The sequence below is a fragment of the Spodoptera frugiperda genome, chromosome 24, assembly GCF_023101765.2.
Source record: "Spodoptera frugiperda isolate SF20-4 chromosome 24, AGI-APGP_CSIRO_Sfru_2.0, whole genome shotgun sequence".
NCBI lineage: Eukaryota > Metazoa > Arthropoda > Insecta > Lepidoptera > Noctuidae > Spodoptera > Spodoptera frugiperda.
Window position 1 is genome coordinate 6,686,444 of NC_064235.1, and position 20,635 is coordinate 6,707,078.

The window sequence follows — 20,635 nt, forward strand, 5'->3', positions numbered from 1 at the left end:
CGCACTTGTAACGCCTCTGGTGTTTCAAGTGTCCATGGGCGGCGGCGATTGCTTACGATCAGGTGATACGTCTGCTCGTTTACTGGCTTATACCATAAAATTTGATATACTTAAAAATTCAATTGAAACTTGACTTGACTTTAAGCTTTGAAAAATGGCGTGTCCAATATTTTTCAGTAAAAAAAATCAAGTTTTTTATCATTATAAACGCTAGATGGACTTAGAAATGATTATAGTCATCTTCCCTATGTAATTTGAAATTTAAAAATATGTTTTATTTGATTATATTGTGCTAAATATGTGAACATCATACAAGGTGTTTTATCATATGAAAAATAGGGGTATATTTAATAAAAAACAAATTAGTCCATCTAATTAATGTTTGCAATTACTTACAAAATATTAAAATAACTAAAAATCAAGAAAAATTAACACATAAAACAAAAATACTAGAAGCGTCCTCTCAAAACTGTGTTGCGCGCCATCTATTACTTAATTCTTGAAACTATACTTTCCATATACCAAGATAGATGGCGTTAAACAGTATAAAACACCTTGTATGTCTGTATATGTGTATGTTTGTGTGTCCGGCGCGATCTCGGACGCCGCCGGGAGGGGGCGCGCTATGGAGGAGTCATGCTGCCACCATACTCAGGGGATGCACCACGACCTGTGATTAAAATAGATGAAATTTTAAGTACAGTAGACTGTCGTTAATTCGAAATTGAAGGAGCTCTTAAATTATTTCGAATTACCAAATTTTCGAAACATCATTGTCTTCGGAGTTTTAAAAAACGTTGCCCCACACTAGAATTTTCTCCTGTATCGTGGGTGCGTTTACAAACATACAAGTTCACATACACATGACACCCAGACCCGAAACAACAATTTGTGGAACACACAACGAGCTGCCCCGTGCGGGAATCGAACCCGCTACACGTTGAACGGCAGCCAGTTGCCCAGCCACCACGTCAACCGTGCAGTCAAGTGAGCAGTCTGCTCGTTTATACCATAAAAAATATAGTAAATGGTCTAAAATTTAAATTTATCTAAAAATGTCGATACTAACATCTGACGCTCTGAGATCTTTCTGTCTCTCTTGAACTTCGAATTGTCAAGAGTTTCATGCATAATGCCTGGCACAAATACCTAGAATAAAAACCTCTTACTCTTAAATAGGAAGTAGAGTAGAGACTATGACCTCTGAGTTTGTTTCGGCATTTCTTCTCAGAGTAGTCGGATAGGAAATGCCGGCGTCATCTAGCTATTTAAAATATTGACGTGTAAAAGTGTTATTTTATAACCTATTTACAGAAATAAATATCATGTATCATTGAGTATGGTAGTTACCTCGGCCTCTGCCGCGGCCTCTGCCCCTGCCCCTCCCGCGGCCGCGTCACCTTCTTCCATCGCCCAGACCCACCATGTCTGTAAAGGGATAAACAGAATTATGCATATTAAATGTCTCAGTAATACTGACTTTTGAAACAGTTTTTTATGGGACAAGCCCGCCACATCTCCTGTAAGGTAGGATCTACAGCAGGTACCATGAAAACACCGGAACACTGAAGATATTATAAGAGGAGAAGAAATGGAAAACGATAGTTTCCACATGCCTCGGTGAATTTAATGCAGGAGACAGAATGACTTATACCTGAAAGCACAAAAGAGACTGCACAACTGGGAGAAGCGCAGTCGCCAAGCACCACAGAAATTTGACTCAAATCGAAGTGGGTCCTATGTGTGAGCTATTATACAAGCTGTTTAGAACAGTTAACATTACATTATACACATACAGGTACTTTTAACTTGGTCCTTCTTTAGTATATCGCCAATATCTCCGTCTAGGATGCTTTCTATCGACGGTCCCATTCATATTAGCTCGGTATACTTCTTTCGTAAATCTGCTTTCATCCATCCTATCTACATGTTCTCTTCTAACATGAGAAGAAGTCAGGTCAAGGCTATATGCACTTACTAGGTTCTGCCACCGACTTTGTACACGTTATTTCAGACAATAATTTACCTCTGTGTCATATTTCAACATAACCAACAACGAAACAATGTAACCAAGTATTGTATTGTGAATCTGATTGGAAAAGAGTAACCTATGGAGTTTCTTGCTCGTTCTTCTCCATAGGAATCTACACTTTGGAACGAGCAAATAGAACAACTAGAGGACTGACCGACAGACAGACATTTTTAATATTTTATTATTTGCTTTGACGCTCAAAAACGACTGACTATCTATTTGAACTAATTTTGACTTTGAAAATCCTTCCAGTAGTTTTATCGTGAAACAGCAACAAACATACAAACAACCTCACAAAATTTAACATTTTTAACATTAGCAGGATACAATACAATACCTTTTTTATATCTATGAGTTTCCGATAAATATCCATCGCGCTTGCAACAATGCTGAAATATCGGTAACTCATAGACACATAAACATGGTAAAATATCCCGTCTCAAGTTCGGATACAATACCTACCTATATTGGTAGCCGTCTTCTCAAGATACGCCAGCGGACCCTGGAGTGGGGTGGCGGCGTAGGCTCCTCGTCCGCCAGCCAGGAACATGCCTTGAGCCAGGCTGTTCTGCATCTGTCAGGGATTTTATTTATGGAATATGATGGTTGGCAAATGAGCTGAACAGTTCGGATCACCTGATAACTAGACGCAGCCGGCCCATGGATATTTGAAACACTTATGCCCGAAAACTCAAACGCTACTCAATTTTAAGACGCTCTCAAATGTAATTCTGTCACTTTAAATTCTTTATAAAATGACAGAGATAGTACAATATTTAAGTACAATTTAAAATTGAGTAGCGTTTGAGTATTCAAGCGTTAAGGAGTTACAAGTGTGTTGCCAGTAGTGTGCGACCGAATCTTCGGCTTTGGCATCGACCAAAAAATCCATAAAGGTCCAAGCAAGCGTTGAGATTGAACGAACTGTTGCAAAAGACTGAGTGAGAGAGCGACGCACTGGTCGTGTTAGCAGAGGCCGCGGGGAGTATTTGTATATTACTTAGTAAAGAAATTATTTTTTTTAACAAATAAATAACAAACTTTTATAATTATCTTTTTTAAATCAATTTCTATATGAGACTGTCAATATAAACCTTCAATATTTAAGTTTGAAATCATTTTCATATTAATTGTAGCTTGTAGACAGTATTGAACAAAATTAATTACTGAGAGATTATAAGCGTTCGGCTTCGGTTTCGGCCGAATGTTGTGGCGATTGCCGATTAATCGGCTTCGGAGTTAAAAATAGACCTTTCGGTCGGACACTAGTTGCCAGCCATTTGAGGAATTGAAGATTGGAATTGGGAATCGGGGTGTATCGAGCATGTTCGACTATTTTATGCTGACGCCCGCAATCACATTGTCTTACGTAAATATAAGTATCTACATGTTACATTTACTTCAGTTTAATAAAGCTGCTTGTACACAGATATCGGTGTTTTCTTCCACATACTACATTCCCCATAGAATTTCCCGGTACGTGCGTAGCGCGGCTACGAGCTCCTACAAGGAGATTACTCACTGCTCCCTTTTTCATTGATATTTTAAAAACCTTTTTCTAAGGGCCGGGCTAAGACTGGAGTTAAACGAAGTCATTCATAAAGACTTTATTAATGTGCTAACGTCAATTACATGGAGACCTTCCGTAGTTTTAACTACCCCGTATCCTAAGCTTTTTAGCCAAAATAAAAACATAAGAACTGATGGTAACCCACCAGGTAGTGCGCAGCTCATTTCATAAGAGGCTAGAACTACACATTTGCCAGTAACAGTTTACCTATGTAACTAATTTTAGGACGGTGCTAAACTAATTTCAAGCTAAAACAAGGGCTTATATAAATGAGTAACATACACATTTGCTTTAATAAACCTGAACCTTTTGACGCCCTTAGTTTAACAGTGGACTATCACGGGCAGTTGAAGAAATGTTGTATGGATAATATTAAATTTGCTAAATGCGCCATCTGTTGGTTCAGTTGCTTGATATCTCTTATTATGTGACGATAGATGTCATCACTGATTTCATGATAAATTAAGATAACATTTTTATATACCCAGTCGTGCTTCATATATTTATTTTTGTAGTGCTATAATATGTTTTTACTTCTTACAAATATGTGGAGTCACTATACATAGTGCAAAAGCAAAAAAATGCTGATAAAAAAAAAACTACATACCTTGCATGTGTGGCCAGATCAAAAATTCTAAAGCGGTGTGGTCAGGTAAAAAAATAAATGAAACAAAAAATAATGGAGGAAATCAAAATTATATATTTTTTAAATAAATGTTAAACTTGCGTCTATCTACTTATTGAACAAAAGAAAATTGTAATAGGGTAGATGACTTTTTATTTTAATGTCCGTCTTGTAGATTATTTTAAAATATTACACACGTATTTTTTATTTTCTTACAGAAACAAATACTTTCAAAGATATATTGATTTGAAATATCGCGTGACATCACTTCTAGGTACATTTTATACGTAGAAATGACGTATTTGGTCCCACTCCTAAACTTTGATTCGTTTTATCTAAGTATTGTTATCTTATATGACAAAATAAAAAAATACATGTCTAATATTTTTTCATCACCTAACCGACGGACTTAAATAATTTATGTTGGTTACGGATTTTTAATTTTCATACCCCGTCATCATCCCTATTATTAAATACTAAAATTAATGATTACGAATAAAACTAGGTTTTACAGTATTAGACAAAATACCGTACTAGTACATCGTAGGGCTCACAATAAATTTAATAAATCTTTAGTTTTAATTCCGCTTATAGATGCACATTTTTCAGAATGTGCACACCGCATGCTGAAAATACATCTACAAGCGGAATAAAATCTAAAAAGCTCAAATAGTTTCGAGTCACAGAGGGACTCTTCATTATGAGCAGCGTGTGCAGAGCGACGTCGCGCTTTGGTACAGAGTCGCCGCGTCTAGCGCACGATAATGTGGTGATTATGAGAAAATATTAATAATTATTGAGATTTTGTCTAATACTGTAATAAAACTAAAAATAAACTTATAAAATAATCATCTTACATAAATGTTCAAACCAAAATATTACGAATAAGATTAACAGCTATAAACTTTAACGCCATGCAATTAAGGTTCACTTTACATTGGGTAAATTTGAAAAATCTTCACAAAATTTTTGTCTCACAAAAATCAGCTTAATGTATCAAAAAATAGAGTTGATTTTTGTGTATGAATATGAATTATAAAAATAGTTTCACAATTATCATAATCGCCAATCACCGAATGATTAAATCACTAAAAATAAACTTATAAAATAATCATCTTACGAAATCAAACCAAAATATTACGAATAAGATTAACAAGTATAAACTTTAACGCCATGCAATTAAGGTTCACTTTACATTGGGCAAATTTGAAAAATCTTACTTCACAAAACTACCTTTTGAAATTTAAAAGAAAATCAGTCTTAATGGTGATCAAAAAATAGAGTTGATTTTTGGTGGAATACATTTATCACCACCCCTACTCTTCCCGCGGGTGTCATATACCCGACAAAGTGACTAAACATTAGACAGAGACCGTGCAGCAGCGTTCTCTGATAAACCTGAACCTTTTACACTGCGATCTCTAACCCGCCTGCCTGCGGAGATTATGTCAAACCCCACTTATGTAGAGGAGGCTCATAGTACAGCAGTGGATTGTTTTAAGTTTTAAACCAACTTTTACTGACTGCCTCGTTGGCCGAGTGGTTGCAAGTGTGACTGCCGGGCAAGGGGACTCGGGTTCGATTCCCGGGTCGGGCGAAATACTACTGGGCTTTGTTTGGTTTTCCAAATATTTCTCATTGGTAGCATCATAGGTCTGGAAATGTGCCCGGTATATGGTAATAGGCTCACCACCTATTACATGGGACTTACAACATAAATTGTGAAAAGTGGGTGTACACAGCGGCATTACGTGCCATAATGTGCACCTCTGCCTACCCCTTCAGGGATTAAAGGCGTGACGATATGTATGTATGTACCAACTTTCAAAAAGATAATTCATTGCTTGTTACACCGTGTAACAAAATATCAGATCGTTGTTCGAAGCAATGTTACAGTCGCTACCGACGTTGCACGTTCGCGGGGTACGCGGGCGGGTGCGGGGGGCGGGGTACCTGTTGTTGCTGTAACGCCGCCTGTTGCTGTAGCACGGCTTGTTGCGCGGCCGCTGCGGCCATTTGTTGCGCCTGGAATAATTAATTAAAGGAGGATAAGTAGAAAAACAAGATAATCATTCAAAGATCTAGTGTGAGAGAGCCATGCTTCGGCACTGCTGGGCCGGCTCGACCGGAGTGATACCACGGCCGAGCAGAAAACCGACGTGAAACAACGCTTGCGTTGTGTTTTGTTGTGTGAGTGAGGTTACCGGAGCCCCAATTATCGCCCTTCCCAATCTTCCGAATCCCCAACAACCCTTAAATTCCTAACACCCAAATGGCCGGCGACGCATGTACGCCTCTAGTGTTTCGAGTGTCCACGGGCGGCGGCTTTTGCTTACCATCAGGTGATTCGTCAGCTCTTTTACCGACGTGTTCCATAAAAAAACCCTTTAATTCCTAACCCCTTAAAGGCCCGCAACGCACTTGTAACTCCTCTAGTGTTCCAGGTGTCCAAGGGCGGCGGCGATTTCTTGCTTATACCATAAAAACAAATTACAGTAAATTAATAGAGAAAAGCACTACTAGTTTGTATCACAAAGGGACTCTTCATCATGAGCAGCGTGCGCTGCCTTTATAACATTAAGGAATGCAATAAACGATTTAAATTATTAAATTTGAAATTGAACGTGTAACATGTAACGCAACATGTAACGTACCTGTACGCTCTGTTGCACGACGTGTTGCGGCGCGGGCGCTTGTTGCACGGCGGGCGGCGCCTGCGCAGTCTGCTGCTGGCACTTGTTGTACACTGTGTGGCCCTGTGTAAAAAACATTTATTTAAAAATTGTCCTCTTAGGGTTTTAAATTACAGCAAATGGTCTCAGGTTCGAATTCAAGCGTCTAAGTGGCAGGAAAACATTTTTAACGTCAATGTTACTGATGAAAATTTAATAATAGTAATTAAACCCCAGACTTCTTGGCCTCTATTGATCACCTGACTAATAAAGACAATACTTGATTAATTCACGAAGAACCAGTGTCTTATGTCCGAATACTCAAACGGTACTCAATTTTAAGACGCTCTCAAATCTAGTTCTGTCCCTATCATTTTTTTACAAAATCGAAAGTATTTGTTTCCATAAGAAAATGAATGCCAAGAAAAAATACGTATCTTATGTTTAAGAAAACGATAGTTTGTTTCTACGTTCCCTCGGTAAATTTAATGCAGGTGACAGAATGTCTTTAGCCTAAAGCCTAAGGCGGAGGCCCGATTACAAACAACCCTTAAATTCCTAAAAACGCACTTGTAACGCCTCTAGTATTTTAAGTGTCCATAGGCGGCGGCGATTGCTTACCATCAGGTGATCCGTCTGCTCGTTTACTGGCTTATACCATAAAAAAATCTCTCAATGCGTAGTCATTAGGGAAGGACTGTGGACGGCAATAGACAGTCCGTGTCTGATTACATGTTTTTTTTATGAAATCGCTGGCAAACGGGTCGCCTGATGGTAAGCGATCAGCGACGGCAATGGACACCTAACACCAGAGGAGTCACAGGTTCGTTGCCAGCCTTTTAAAAAGGAGCATGCTTTTTCTTAAAGGTTTGAAGGTCGTATCGGTTCGGAAATACCGCCGACATATTAATGACCAGCTACTTCCGCGCGGTTTCACCCGCTCTGCTCGGCATATATTGGTCATAGCGTGATGTTTTATAGCCTATAGCCTTCCTCGATAAATGCACTATCCAACACAAAATGAATTATTCAATTCGGACCAGTAGTTCCGGAGTTTAGCGCGTTCAAACAAACAAACAATCAAACAAACAAACTCTTCAGCTTTATAGTATTAGTATAGTATAGATGACTCAATACAAACCTGGAGATCAGCTAACAAGTTCTGCCACTGACTGATCTTATCATAATGTCTCCTCAGGAGTTCCTCTTTCCTCTGCAGTTCACATTTAAGTTCATTGTTATCTTCTTTCACCAGTAACTCTGGTCTCATCGCTGAAAGGAGGAACCTGAAACATACATACATATTTTTAAGAGGAATACATTTATCACCACCGCTACTCTTCTAAGGGTGTCAGATACCCGACTAAGTGACGATGTGTTCGTTTATCTCCGACCTGCTTGTCTAGCTTGGATTGTTGGAAATAGTTCCAAAAAGTGTTCCAAAACCGCATCAAAATTGGTTCAGCTGATCGCGAGATAAACCTACATAAAGGGTGACTGGTAATTAGTAAACGATATTTAAACACGTGATTCTACTCATGATTACAAACAACTTTCCCGAAGAATTTTTTTTTGTATACTCATTAGTTTTCAATCAAAACAACAAAATTTCATTAGCACGCGCGCGTAAAGTTCCAAAATATTTACTAGTCTTCCGATAACGCGGGCGCCTCGCTGCTAACAGCTGATCATACGAAAGCACGCGCGCGCGAAATTTAGTTGTTTTGTTATTGTGATAAAAATACAAAAAAAAATTGTTTGTAATCACGAGTACAATAACGTGTTTAAATATCGTTCAATAATTACCAGTCACCCTACATAATACATACAAGTCAAACTAACAATCTCCTTCTTTTAAGTCGGTTGCTAAATTGACTCGACTGCTCGTTGGCGCGATGGCTGGGGAACTAGCTGCCGTGCAACGTGTAGCGGGTTCGATTGCCGCACGGCGCAACTCTTTGTGTGATCCACAAATTGTCGTTTCGGGTCTGGGTGTCATGTGTATGTGAACTTGTATGTTTGTAAACGCACCCATGACACAGGAGAAAATGCTATTGGGGCAACGATTTAAAAAAAATGCAGAACAAACCTCTTCTGCAGGAAGAAAGCCTCCATCTGCCTGGCCAGGTCGATGAACCTCTCGACTTCCACCTTCACCTCCTCCTTCTCCACGCACGGAGACGCCTCCTGCTTCGTCAGGACATTCAGGCATGCCTGCAATATAAACATGATGATCACACCTTTTGCTGAAACATTAAACAATCGACGAAGCGCCACCGTTTCATGGTAGATATCCCACGCACTCGCACGAAGCGCTTCGCTTCAAGCTTCCTTGTGCAAACTGCTAGGGAGTGGAACTCCTTGCCGGAGTCTGTGTTTCCTGATGGGTATAACCTGGGTGTCTTTAAAGCCCGAGTGAATAGGTTGCTTATGGGCAGACGTGCTCCATCGTCGGCCACATCATCGCTTACCACCAGGCGAGATGATGGCCAAACGCCATCCTATTAAGTAGTAAAATAAAGTTAAGTCCTTTCGACCCGGAGCTGTGGATGAGCTAGGCGTTTGCCGGGGTTCCGGAATTAAGAGTAGGAACGTCAGTAAAAGTCTGACACTCCTTCTCGCCTCGCCCAAGACGGCAGAAGTTATTTAATGATAACCTCCCATCAAAAACCGTTCTTTAAACTTTCGAAGAAAACAGTACTCTTTTTAAGAGGCCGGCAACGCACTCGTGTCAGCTCTGGTGTTGCGCGAGTGTCCTTAAGCTGTGAAGATTGCTTACCATCAGATGAGAGCTTCAAATCTATATATATAAAACTCTTCCGTTACTGAGTGACTGACTGACAGACAACGCACAGTCGAAACTACTGGTCGTAGACAGCTGAAATTTGGAATGTAGGTTCCTTGGGATATGTAGGGGAGCACTAAGAAAGGATTTTTGGAAATTCAACCCCCAAGGGGGGAAAAGGGGTAAAAACGTTTCTATGAAAAATCTTATTCCTTGGGTTTATAAACTTGAAACTTGGCATGAACACGTACATAGGCAAGTAAATATGTTTGACATTATAAGTTTTTTCAAACTACCCTCCAATCGTGATTTAGGGGTGCGATTGGGTGACTGATTTATTAACGCACAGCCGATACCGCTCGGTATAGGAGTCTGAGATTTTGAACAGAGGTTCCTTTAGTAACATAAGTGAGCACTAAGAAGGGATTTTTGAAATGTCACCCCCAAGGGGGGAAACGGGATAAACTGAGCCGGGGCTGCGGGAAAGTTCTAACGAGATACCGTGGCCCCGGAACGCAAAGGGCAACTGAAGGAACGAGGTGGGTTTTAGTCAGTAAAAGTCTGACACTCCCTTCCGTTCCACCCAGAGCGGGAGAGGTCATTTGATGATTTCCCATTTGTTTACACATGTAATCGATAAACTCCGAAACTACTGAATCGATTTCAAACATTCACCATTAGAAAGCTACATCATCCCTGAGTAACACAGGCTATATTTAATTCCAGTTGTAACAAGATTTCAGCCTGTGGAAGAAAAAGCCCTGTCGAGATCATTAAAAAACGCTATATATAACCGAATTACACGTGGGCGAAGCCGCGGGCGGAAAGCTAGTTCTATAAAAAAACTATACCGATCCTACAGTCAGGTAGAATGTCCACATAGGTAACTGTATGACGAGGTAACTTGACTAGTTTTGAGCTACGTTAAGAGCTCATAGCAACGTTAGGAGTATTTTACACAATGCTGCTCATCTGCTCAACATAATTTATAATATCAAAGTCAAAGTCAAATCATTTATTCCAATTAAACTATTTACTTAGATACTTTTGAAACATTAACGAAGAAAGAAATAAATAATAGTATTCTGTCAGCCTGTCTGTCAGTGAAGCTAGGCGCTCGTACCAAAGTGAAGCTTCGAATGGAGAAGAACGAGCAAGAAACTCCATTCGTTATTCGTATACCTCACGAGAGTTCAAACATAAGAAAGAAGTATTATGTTATGAGTGTCATGTCATCCCATAATGTAATTTGTCTGCATGGTTGGTACAGTGGCCGAGCGACCGGATATTTGTGTGATTCACCAAAACTGTTCCGGGCCGTCTGTGTGTGATGTGAATGTGACTTTGTATGTTTGTAAACGCATCCACGACACAGGAGACGATCCTAGTGTGCTCTGTTTCATGAAATGTAAAGGTGCAACTAATATCCAGTGCTTTTCCTAGCTATGCTACGAAGATGTAATAGCTAAGCTATGTGACCGTTCCACTGATACTAAGTTGCGTAGCTGTGCGAGGAAGATGCGCAGCTAGAGTATGCGATGTATCGGTAACAGGGAAGCTATCCATAGCACGCATTTTTCTATAAAAAAAAGAACAGCTTAACTGAGTCAGTTTTCTCTCCCGTGCTAAGTAATGTGTACCAATGAATATGATTGGTGGAAGCCAAACGCATTCACAGCAACGTAGCATAGCACATCTCTGGTGGAAAAACACCCTAAGGCGCTACACATTAGACAGAGACCGGGCAGCAGCGCTCTCTGATAAACCTGAACCTTTTATACTGCGATCTTCAACCCGCCTGCCTGCGGAGATTATGGCAAACCCCTCTTATGTAGAGGAGGCTCATAGTCCAGCAGTGGACTGTCACATGCTATGCGTCAAAATAAAAAGAAAACAAATACTGCTCATCATCATTTTTTATAGAAAGAACTTATTTTGTTTTAAATTATATGTTATCATTTAAGTCTACAGCGAACAATGGATGTCATTACTTGGATATCATCGCACACATGAATGGCACGGCTCCGGCACAGCGTTTTTACTTTGACAACGATACAAAAGGGTTGTAAGCGCGCTGCCAATGAGCGGGTGGTACGCTTGCGATGTTTCTGTATTGACATTACGAAATATATCATAGACATAAGATTTAATGTTCAAATTGGGTTGGAGCGGTGTTGATATTAGTTGAGATGTCCTCAACTCCGTAACGGCTGTGTTCACCTATGAAAACGTATGATAACTCGTTCAATTCCAAACCTACTGCTTGCTTGCTCCAAACCTACTCTTGCTCAAAAATATTCCTAATACTCAACTCCCAGAGTATATTTTAACACTGCCAAAAAGGTTCCGTTAGCTTGTTTCTCACTTTTATATATGGAAGACAAACTGTAGGCACCCTTAGCTTAGTACGAGTTTGCTTTGCCATTTGCGTTGAACGAAATTGAAACAAGATCGCGTTCGGCGCTCTGATTGGCAGCGCGAATGAACTAACCAATCATGGATCAAGGAATCAAAGGATCATGGCGCTTGTAAATAGCTGCCGCGCACTTTGTGTGATCCACAAATTTTTGCTTCGGATCTGGGCGTCTGTGTATGTGAACTTGTATGTTTGTAAACACACCCACGATACAGGAGAAGATCCTAGTGTGGGGTAATGTTGTAAAAAAGAAGTGCCGAAATATCGGAAACTCATACACATAAATAAACATGATAAATATCCCGTCTCAAGTTCTTTTTCTATAACTTTGACTGAATATTAGTGTTACATTGTTCTCACATTTAAAAGCAATCGAAAAAATGTAACCATGAATTATTGTATTGTGAACCTGATTGGAAAAGAGTAACTTATGGAGTTTCTTGCTCGTTCTTCTCCTTTGGAACGAGCAAATAGAGCAACTAGTGAACTGACCGACAGACAGACGTTATTAATATTATTATATTTGCTTTGACGTTCAAAAGTGCCTTCATCTATTTGAAATAAATAATTTTGACTTCTTTTTTAATGATAGAGATTAAAGTTATATGATTGAAGAAAACAAAGATTGATTTAAAATAATATATTTTCATCATAGAATGAATGTTACAGAATCGCTTTGCGCCATCTTAAAGTAACTTTTAAATAAACATTTTTCACTTCCCTTCTAATTCTGTCAATTGTAAAAAAAATGTCTTATATTTTAAAATTAAAACTAGGTAATTAGGTCTAGAATAAAGCTGAAAAGGCGAGTTATACGTCAAAGAGGTACTTTGATTTTTTCCATTCAAGTACCATTGGTACAATGGTTGCCACATGCGCCTGACCACTACTAAGATAATATTTACTAGCACTTGAACGCTCTGTAGCCCCGCCCATTGACTTTGATTTCACGAATGAAGTGGGGTTAGTAGCCGAACAACATGAAACGCACCACTGACTAAGGGATTACACGTGTTACGTCACTAAGCTGCGACGTTATCGCTTTTCTATTAGATGATACATTTATGAGGAATGACTTTATGTTTTTGCAGGGTTTAAGCAATAAAATTTTAAAATGGACAAGCGCACCTGTCTAACACTGTACCCGCGGTAATTATCTCCAATCTATAATGTCGATTTTTGACATTTAATAATATCTTTTTAATTTAATTTCGTATTGAAATTGGTTAAGTAACTATAACCTCTTAATTTCTTTTTTATACTTTTGTATAATATAATAATCCTGTATTAAAATAAAATAAAAATCTTACATCTTCGACGTATAACTAGCCAAGTACACAACTAAAGGTACTACATACACATCAAATGGACACCCGAGAAAGACAAAACAAAACCCTCCTTTCGGCGCAGTCGGGTAAAAACAGCTAAAATATAATTCCACATTTTTAGTAACTTGACTTCCAATTTAACTTCCAATTACATAATTATACTAAAATCACGTAAGATAGGTACGAAATGAATAACCGATTTAACCAAAAAATGGGTGATTTCGTTAACCTTTTGACCGCCAGAGCATAAACGCTTCGCTGTGCCCTCAACGCCAAGCCACAAATTCAACGAAATAACCCTGAAAATATTAGGGATTCCAAAATGTTATCGAATGTGTTTATTTTGTTTTTCTCTGTGATCTGTTTCTTGGCATCTATAGATGTCGGTGGCGCACAGGGCACGCTTGCGCATGACATCTATTCATGCCATTGGCGTTCAAAAGGTTAAAAACTAAGATCAATCTTTTTTATATGGAACAGAGGGCAAACGAGTAGACGGTTCACCTGATGGTAAGCGATCAGCGCTGCCTATGGACACCAGAGGAGTCACAGGCGTTGCCGGCCTTTTAAAAAGGAATACGACTAATTCTTGAAGGTTTAAAGGTCGTATCGTTTCGGAAATACCGCTGACGACAAATCTTGTCAATTTTGGATTGAAATCGGTTAATAATTTCAGTTTACACTAATGATTCTAGAGACACACAATTTCAAATGAATGCAAAACTATTAAAGCCAATATTTTTTTATATAACTTTCGTGAGACATACTAAATTAATTATTATGTTATTGGCTTACTCACGTAACTGTTTGAGAAGAAACTTGACTAGTTTCAAGCCATGCTAGAGGCTCACATACGACGACGCGTCGTGTGTCGCGGCATACTGCTCATAAATATGACCCTCTAGCATGGCTTGAACCGAAGCTGTGGACTACCTAGCGGGTTTACCGGGGCTCCGGCTCGAAAAACAGGAGTAGGAACGGGGTGGTTTTTAGTCAGTAAGAGTCTGACACTCCCTCTCAAAGCGAGAGAAGTCATTGGATGATATTTCCCCATAAAAAAACACGGCTTGAAACTAGTCGAGTTCCTCATCAAACAGTTACGTGAGTAAGCCGTTAACATAATAATTACTACAACCAATATTGGCGCTTAATGGATTGGGCGAAACTTCGACAATAATAATATGATTAGTTACTACATTTAAATTTAATTTATACACACTTAAAAGTGAAACATTGTGATAATATTTAATGAAACGCTTATAATCAGTCATCGTACTGGCTAATAGAAAATTTACAGTGTTCTAAGGAATTTAATTTATAAGATAAATAAATTATTCTAGTATAGTACGACATAGTCAATTCTAATTTAAGTAAACATCGTTATAAAACTGGTTATCGTGTCCTAAGAGGTGGAGTTTCTTGCTCGTTCTTCTCTATAGGAATCTACACTTTGGAACGAGCAAATAGAGCAACTAGAGGACTGACCGACAGACAGACGTTATTAGTATTATAATATTTGACTTTCAAAAGTGCCTTTCTGGACTATTTGAAATCAATAATTTTGACTTAACTTTGGACTTTTAAGAATTATAGTCAAATGCTCAAATGTTATACTGTTATACAAAATATTTTTATAACAAACAAATGGTTTTTCGGGTGAAGAAATTATTTCGAAAAATGTCTAACTACTACTTTTAATAACACATGAACTGCCGTACTCAGAGTCATTTAATGATTACTTAAACTATTCCGTAAGTAACCATTAATTGACTGATGAATTGGCGGTAATGTAACCTAAACGTGTTTACCTAAATTAGAACTAACGATGTCATTTACTTAAATAATTAGTAACGTCTCAATTTGCAGTGTTAAGAAACTTTATATTACATATTTATTGCTGCCTTCACTAACAACTATTTATTTAATATACTATTCAATACATATTCCTTATAGCTCTCTGAATAATTACATTGTAAAAATCTACTGCATTTTAATTTGATTATAACTTTCGTGAGACATACTAAATTAATTATTATGTTATCGGCTTTATAAAATATTTATATTTTCCTAGCCATTCTTCTGTAATTCAATCAAATTAAAAATGCAGAAATTAATGATTATGTTATCGGCTTACTCACGTAACTGTTTGACGAGGATCTCGACTAGTTTCTAGCCACGCTAGAGGCTCATTCATGAGCAGCATTCCGCGACACACGAGTCGAGTTCCTCATCAAACAGTTACGTGAGTAAGCTGCTAACATAATAATTAAGTACTGCATTTTTACGCGATTTGATTGAATTTTAGAAGAATGGCTAGGAAAATATATATATTTTATAACATTACCGTGTAGATAAAACATATAATTACACATAGTAACTTTAACAACACATAACATGTGCAGATTCTATGGAAAAAAAAGACAAAATATGGATTTACCTAACTTTTTTGCCCCATTTAAGTACCTATCAACACTTTTTTAAGGGCTTCGAAACATTGCAAAACTGAGACACAGGATTACCTAAGACCTAACTAGAAAAATACTGTTTATTTCTGATAACCGTATTGCCATGGTGACTGGTATGGACTCCTAAAGTAATTATTTGTCATTTGGGAGTACATTGGAGGCATGGGGGAATTAGGCATAGGGGAATTTGACATAGGGTGGTTGGGCATAGGATTCTGCTGGTAGAGATCTGGTCTCCATTGACTCCTGTCGGCTGGAGGCTGTAACCTTTGCACACCAGGTCCTGTATACGTCCTGTAGTCTAGAGGAGAGTTGACGAATATTGAGTCGTTATACTGTCCGACCGGCATTGCCCAGTCATGGTCTCTTTGGGGCGCCGGGGGAGACTCCACGCTCTCAACAATTACTTTAGTATTTGGGGGGGAAGCTTTAAGCGTTGGTCTCCGTGGTGCGGACGGTCTGTGACGGGGGGGAGATTGGGCCTTCGTGGTCATAAACTTATGAAACTCCCCTTCAAACGCACTAGGATTCTTATTTAAAGGTGGTACAACTTTCGGGACCCGTAAACTGGGGTCTAAAAGTATGGCTGAATATGACTTTTCAGGTTTTGGGCCAGGTGGGGTTACAGGTTTTGGTGGTGATAGTGACTTAGATGGGGACGGGATTGTCATGTCCGTCATTTGGTAGGCTGGCTTCGTGACTGTCGCCGGCTTGTAGGACTGATGTGGCCTGGACATCACAGGCTCGACTGGAGAGCTGTACTCGTAAGTACTAGCAGTGGCTATCTTCTTAGGTGTCCTAGGTTTTCGTGGCTTCTTCTCCTTCACAGGAGCGTCAGGGTTCTTAGGTTTTGGCTCTCTCTTCTTCCTCTCTTTCTTAGGTTTGTCTACTTTCTCAGCATCAGTTTTTGGTGACTTTCGTTTCTTGGTCTCCTTTTTTACGGCGACTGGAGTGGCTACGGTGGTTGGAGGGGTGGAGTTCGTCTGTGATGGTGGTGTAACTGTGTCGCTAGTGGTTGTAGTGAGAGGATCAACGGTATCCGGTGCAGGTTTGAAGATTGGGATCTCCTCTTCAACATGAGGAGGAGATTCCCAATTAGAGACTAGTGCAGCCATAGTTTCAAGTTGTTCCTCAGACAGTTTTTTAGATTTCACCTTTTTACCTCTTCTCTGTACAGGCGCCTTCTTCTTTTCAGTAGTAGAGTCCTTTTCTTTCTCTGTTTGTTTTTCTTCTTCACCATCTTTCGGTTTACTGTCTCCCTCTTCTTTAACTTCCTTCTTTACTTTCCCTTCTTTCTTGAGGCTGTCTTTACGCTTTTTCCGTGTTTTAGAATTCCTTCTATTCTTTGGTGCTTCATAGTCCGAATCTTTGTCAGAATCCATGTAGCCAACATCGGGTAGCTGTGCTTCTGAGGGTTCCATTTCATCTCCTTTTAGCCAAATATCTTCGAGGGCATCAAGTTGTGTTTCATCTGGTTGCAGAGGCATTATGGGACGCTTCATTGAAGTCATCATATCTAGGTCGCCTTCAGCCATAGTCATCTCATCGTCATCCATGACATCATGACCGAGGATGGAGACAGCGATGGCACCTTCTGATATACTCTTACTAGCCATTGCTCGCTTCAAATGAAGAGGATGTCTCTTCTTTTTCTTCAATCCTTCTTCCTCAGCCTCAATGAACGATTCTGGCAATTCAGTATTATTTTTATTACATAAAATATCTTGACCAGACGGATGAGGTGCAGGAACCATTTTCTCCGGCTGTTCTGGGTGACAACCAATATCCTGTCCCTTTAACCATAACTCGTAACGGTCAGGTTGGAATCGTTTCACAAAGGTATCCATAGAAATCTTAACCATATCGTTACTGCAGGTACATTGAGTAGCTCGCTTGCCATATTCCACCCATCGTGGGGCAGCAAAGTTAGTGGACTCAGCACAATTGAAACCATGATTGAAGCCAGCATGGTAACCATAGGGAAACGTAATCATAATCTCGCCGGCTTCTTGTGTTATTTTATTAACAGGAACTGAATATTGCTTTAGGATTTGAGGAGATATCAGCGTCATCTTATGTCTTAAGAACGCCTGGCAAGTTTTAGCTGAAGTCGGGAAGAAACCGGAAGCGATCCTTTCGAACCTTTTCCCATGTTCCGGAGGGATCGCGTACCATGTCTTAGGGTCTCCGAAATGGAGATAGTTTATAGAATACAGATCCATATCTTCTGTATGCCACGCAAATGTGGTCTTCCACATACCAAAATAAAGGTAAGCGGTGTTGACTCCATCGATTTCTATGCCATAGTCTGAGTTTACAAAGTCTAGGATTGTGCCTAGGCTGTTGATGTTCCACTCCTTGACGTCAGGGTCTGTGATACTCCCGTTCACATCAGCTCCGTATATAGGAGCCACATAAGTAACGTTCTTCCAATATTTCCTCTCTAAGTCGTCATAGCCGGTGTGACGAGGCGTGCAGTACTTCGCAGAGTTCGCCATGACAGCGAATTGCTTCACAGTCATGGCCTTTTTCTGGATATTAATTTGTTGGAACAAACCTTGCTTGCCAGTCACTACCTGGCATATAGGCGACGGGATCGTCACGTTCAGCTGCTCTAGGTCGTACCCAGACTTCCGAGGCACCCACTCAGGCGGAGGAATCACCTTTGCAAGCCCTGCCTTGTGAGCACCCTTCGATTCCATGTACTGGATGTACTTGTTGAAATCTTTGAATTCCTCCCATGTAGGGCGGAATACTTGTATAGCCATCCCGTTCGAAGACACACCAACATCATCACCAGCCACCGACATTGTCGTTTTTATTATCACAAACACCAAAAATCAATCAAGTTAGTTTCATCACACTTCAGTCACTATTACACCATAGTTCACTAAATATCCACGTTTTTATTGATTAACAACTCGATATAACATAATGTCTTACAGTTCTCAGTTCACTAATTCAATTAATAAACACGCGATAGACCTCTCGTAACGATGTGAAAACATTATCAGTAAAATGGCCGACACGATCGAGATGCGCTTGCAACAAAATCCCTTCACGACAGTCGCGGACTAGTAGAAGCTTCGTATGGTGGTTTTTGTCACGTACACACGAATATTGTTCGACTTTCTTCGACTGCCGATTTTATTCAGCATACGAAGCTTCAACCAATGGGAACACCGGCCACGATTAGATTAGATTTGCTAGGTTGGTACACAAGTATCGTACTATCGTAGTTTGACGTTTGTGAATAAACCTATTTCGTTGAGGTTATGAATGAAATGCAAAATTACACACAAAATCTGTTGAAAATATGATTTGTTTTTAATAAATACGACTCACCTGAAAGGATTCTTCAAATTCTTCTACTAAATTACCACTACCGTTTGACGGAGCCGCCATTTTTTATCACATTTATTTCGCCGATGTTTGTTTATGTGCTTCCATGACAGAAGTGAACCTTATTTTGTAGGCTGGTGGGTGATTCACGCACATCACTACTACACTCACATTTTATTGCTATCTCACTCGCACTCATGTTGATTATATTTGCCTAGCTCTTTTTAGGGATCAATAAATTAGGGCTGACGCGGAATTAGGCTTTTTACCGTGTTTTCCCCGGAAATAATATTGTCTATCAACTTGAACGAAAAGTTTTTGAAAAGTTGAAGAAAACATTATACATCGATAATCCCAAAGAAAATGTATCTAAATATTATTGCAGTTATAAAATATTCTAAATACATATGCAAATTGTCACATGAAAAGGGCCTTTTCTCCAATTTTGTTTCTAACACGAACAGCCTCAAAAGAAGTTAGGAAACGAAGTAAAAATCTCAGAAATCTGGCTATTTCATCAACATAAGGGCTTTGCAATGTGGGCAACTTGAAGAAATAAAGTGGTTGTCGACCGGTCGCCGTCGCCGAGTCGCGTCACGTCGCGCGCAGTCCATGTGCGAGCGCATGACAGTGTTTACATCACGTGACTATGTTTGTAAACTTTGAAACGTGAACATGACATTTCTAGTTTGTTGTGGAATAGTACTTTCTTCGAAAATCTCTCGGGTCGAGATTGTTACTTTACTACCTTATGTGTTTTAACTTAATTTTCAGAGCGATACTAAGTTCTTTTTGTAGTATTGAAATATATTTTTGGAGATTGTCCGCCTAGCTAACTTAAGGGTCTAATAACTTCATGCATGATATTACCTACTGATCTTAGGGACTGCGTTCTCAATTATAAGTCCCAACATGGATTGGGCAAGAGGCAGCAGTCCCAGTTCGGACATAGTAACTTCAGAATCACACAATCGGATATTGAAAACCAGCATTCAGCAAGGGTGGCGATTAATGCTCACCTTCTCACCTTCTCCGACTGAGAAGAGAAGCCTTTGGTTATCAGTGGCCACTTATAGGCAGTTGATGTTATTTTTGGTAGCAATAGGAAAGGACCCCTCCCCCTTTTTAAAACTTGTCTGCTTATTCCTTCCGTGAATAAGCTTTATACATGTGACATCTAATTTTATAGTAACCGATGTTTTTTTACGTCTTGCCTACAGAGTATGTAAGAATCGCAACAATTTTATTGGCGTTCCATAACTTCTGCCTACCCCTAAACAAACGCTAAGGTTATATCGCTCAGCTTATAAAGAAGTCCTTTAGATACTCCTTCTGCTTAATTTTCCTTGAAATAAACTTAAGTCATGTTATTATAACTACTACTGACGTAAGAATCGAGT

The 20,635-nt window shown here is 39.4% G+C and overlaps 1 protein-coding gene across 1 annotated transcript; it reads right to left on the reverse strand.

Annotated features, from left to right (window-relative positions):
* Window positions 1-521: 521 nt before the first annotated feature.
* On the reverse strand, window positions 522-19,176 carry LOC118278460 (probable lysine-specific demethylase 4B). The gene is made up of 8 exons (XM_050703388.1): window positions 15,977-19,176; window positions 8,989-9,113; window positions 8,041-8,185; window positions 6,882-6,983; window positions 6,181-6,252; window positions 2,495-2,606; window positions 1,351-1,428; window positions 522-670 (listed from the first exon to the last, which is right to left on the reverse strand). The coding sequence occupies exons 1-7, from the start codon at window positions 18,701-18,703 to the stop codon at window positions 1,397-1,399; spliced, it is 3,315 nt and encodes a 1,104-aa protein (XP_050559345.1). The 5' UTR covers window positions 18,704-19,176; the 3' UTR covers window positions 522-670; window positions 1,351-1,396.
* Window positions 19,177-20,635: the final 1,459 nt, after the last annotated feature.

Bases quoted from the DNA above. Each gene is read 5' to 3' on its own strand.
- LOC118278460 (XM_050703388.1), bottom strand. From the start codon at position 18,703: ATGTCGGTGGCTGGTGATGATGTTGGTGTGTCTTCGAACGGGATGGCT. The intron at 9,114-15,976 runs TAAACAGTATTT...TTTATATTGCAG, and splicing joins GGCAATACGGTTATCAGAAA to GCATGCCTGAATGTCCTGAC. The intron at 2,607-6,180 runs GTACCCCGCCCC...AATCCCTGACAG, and splicing joins CGGCGTTACAGCAACAACAG to ATGCAGAACAGCCTGGCTCA.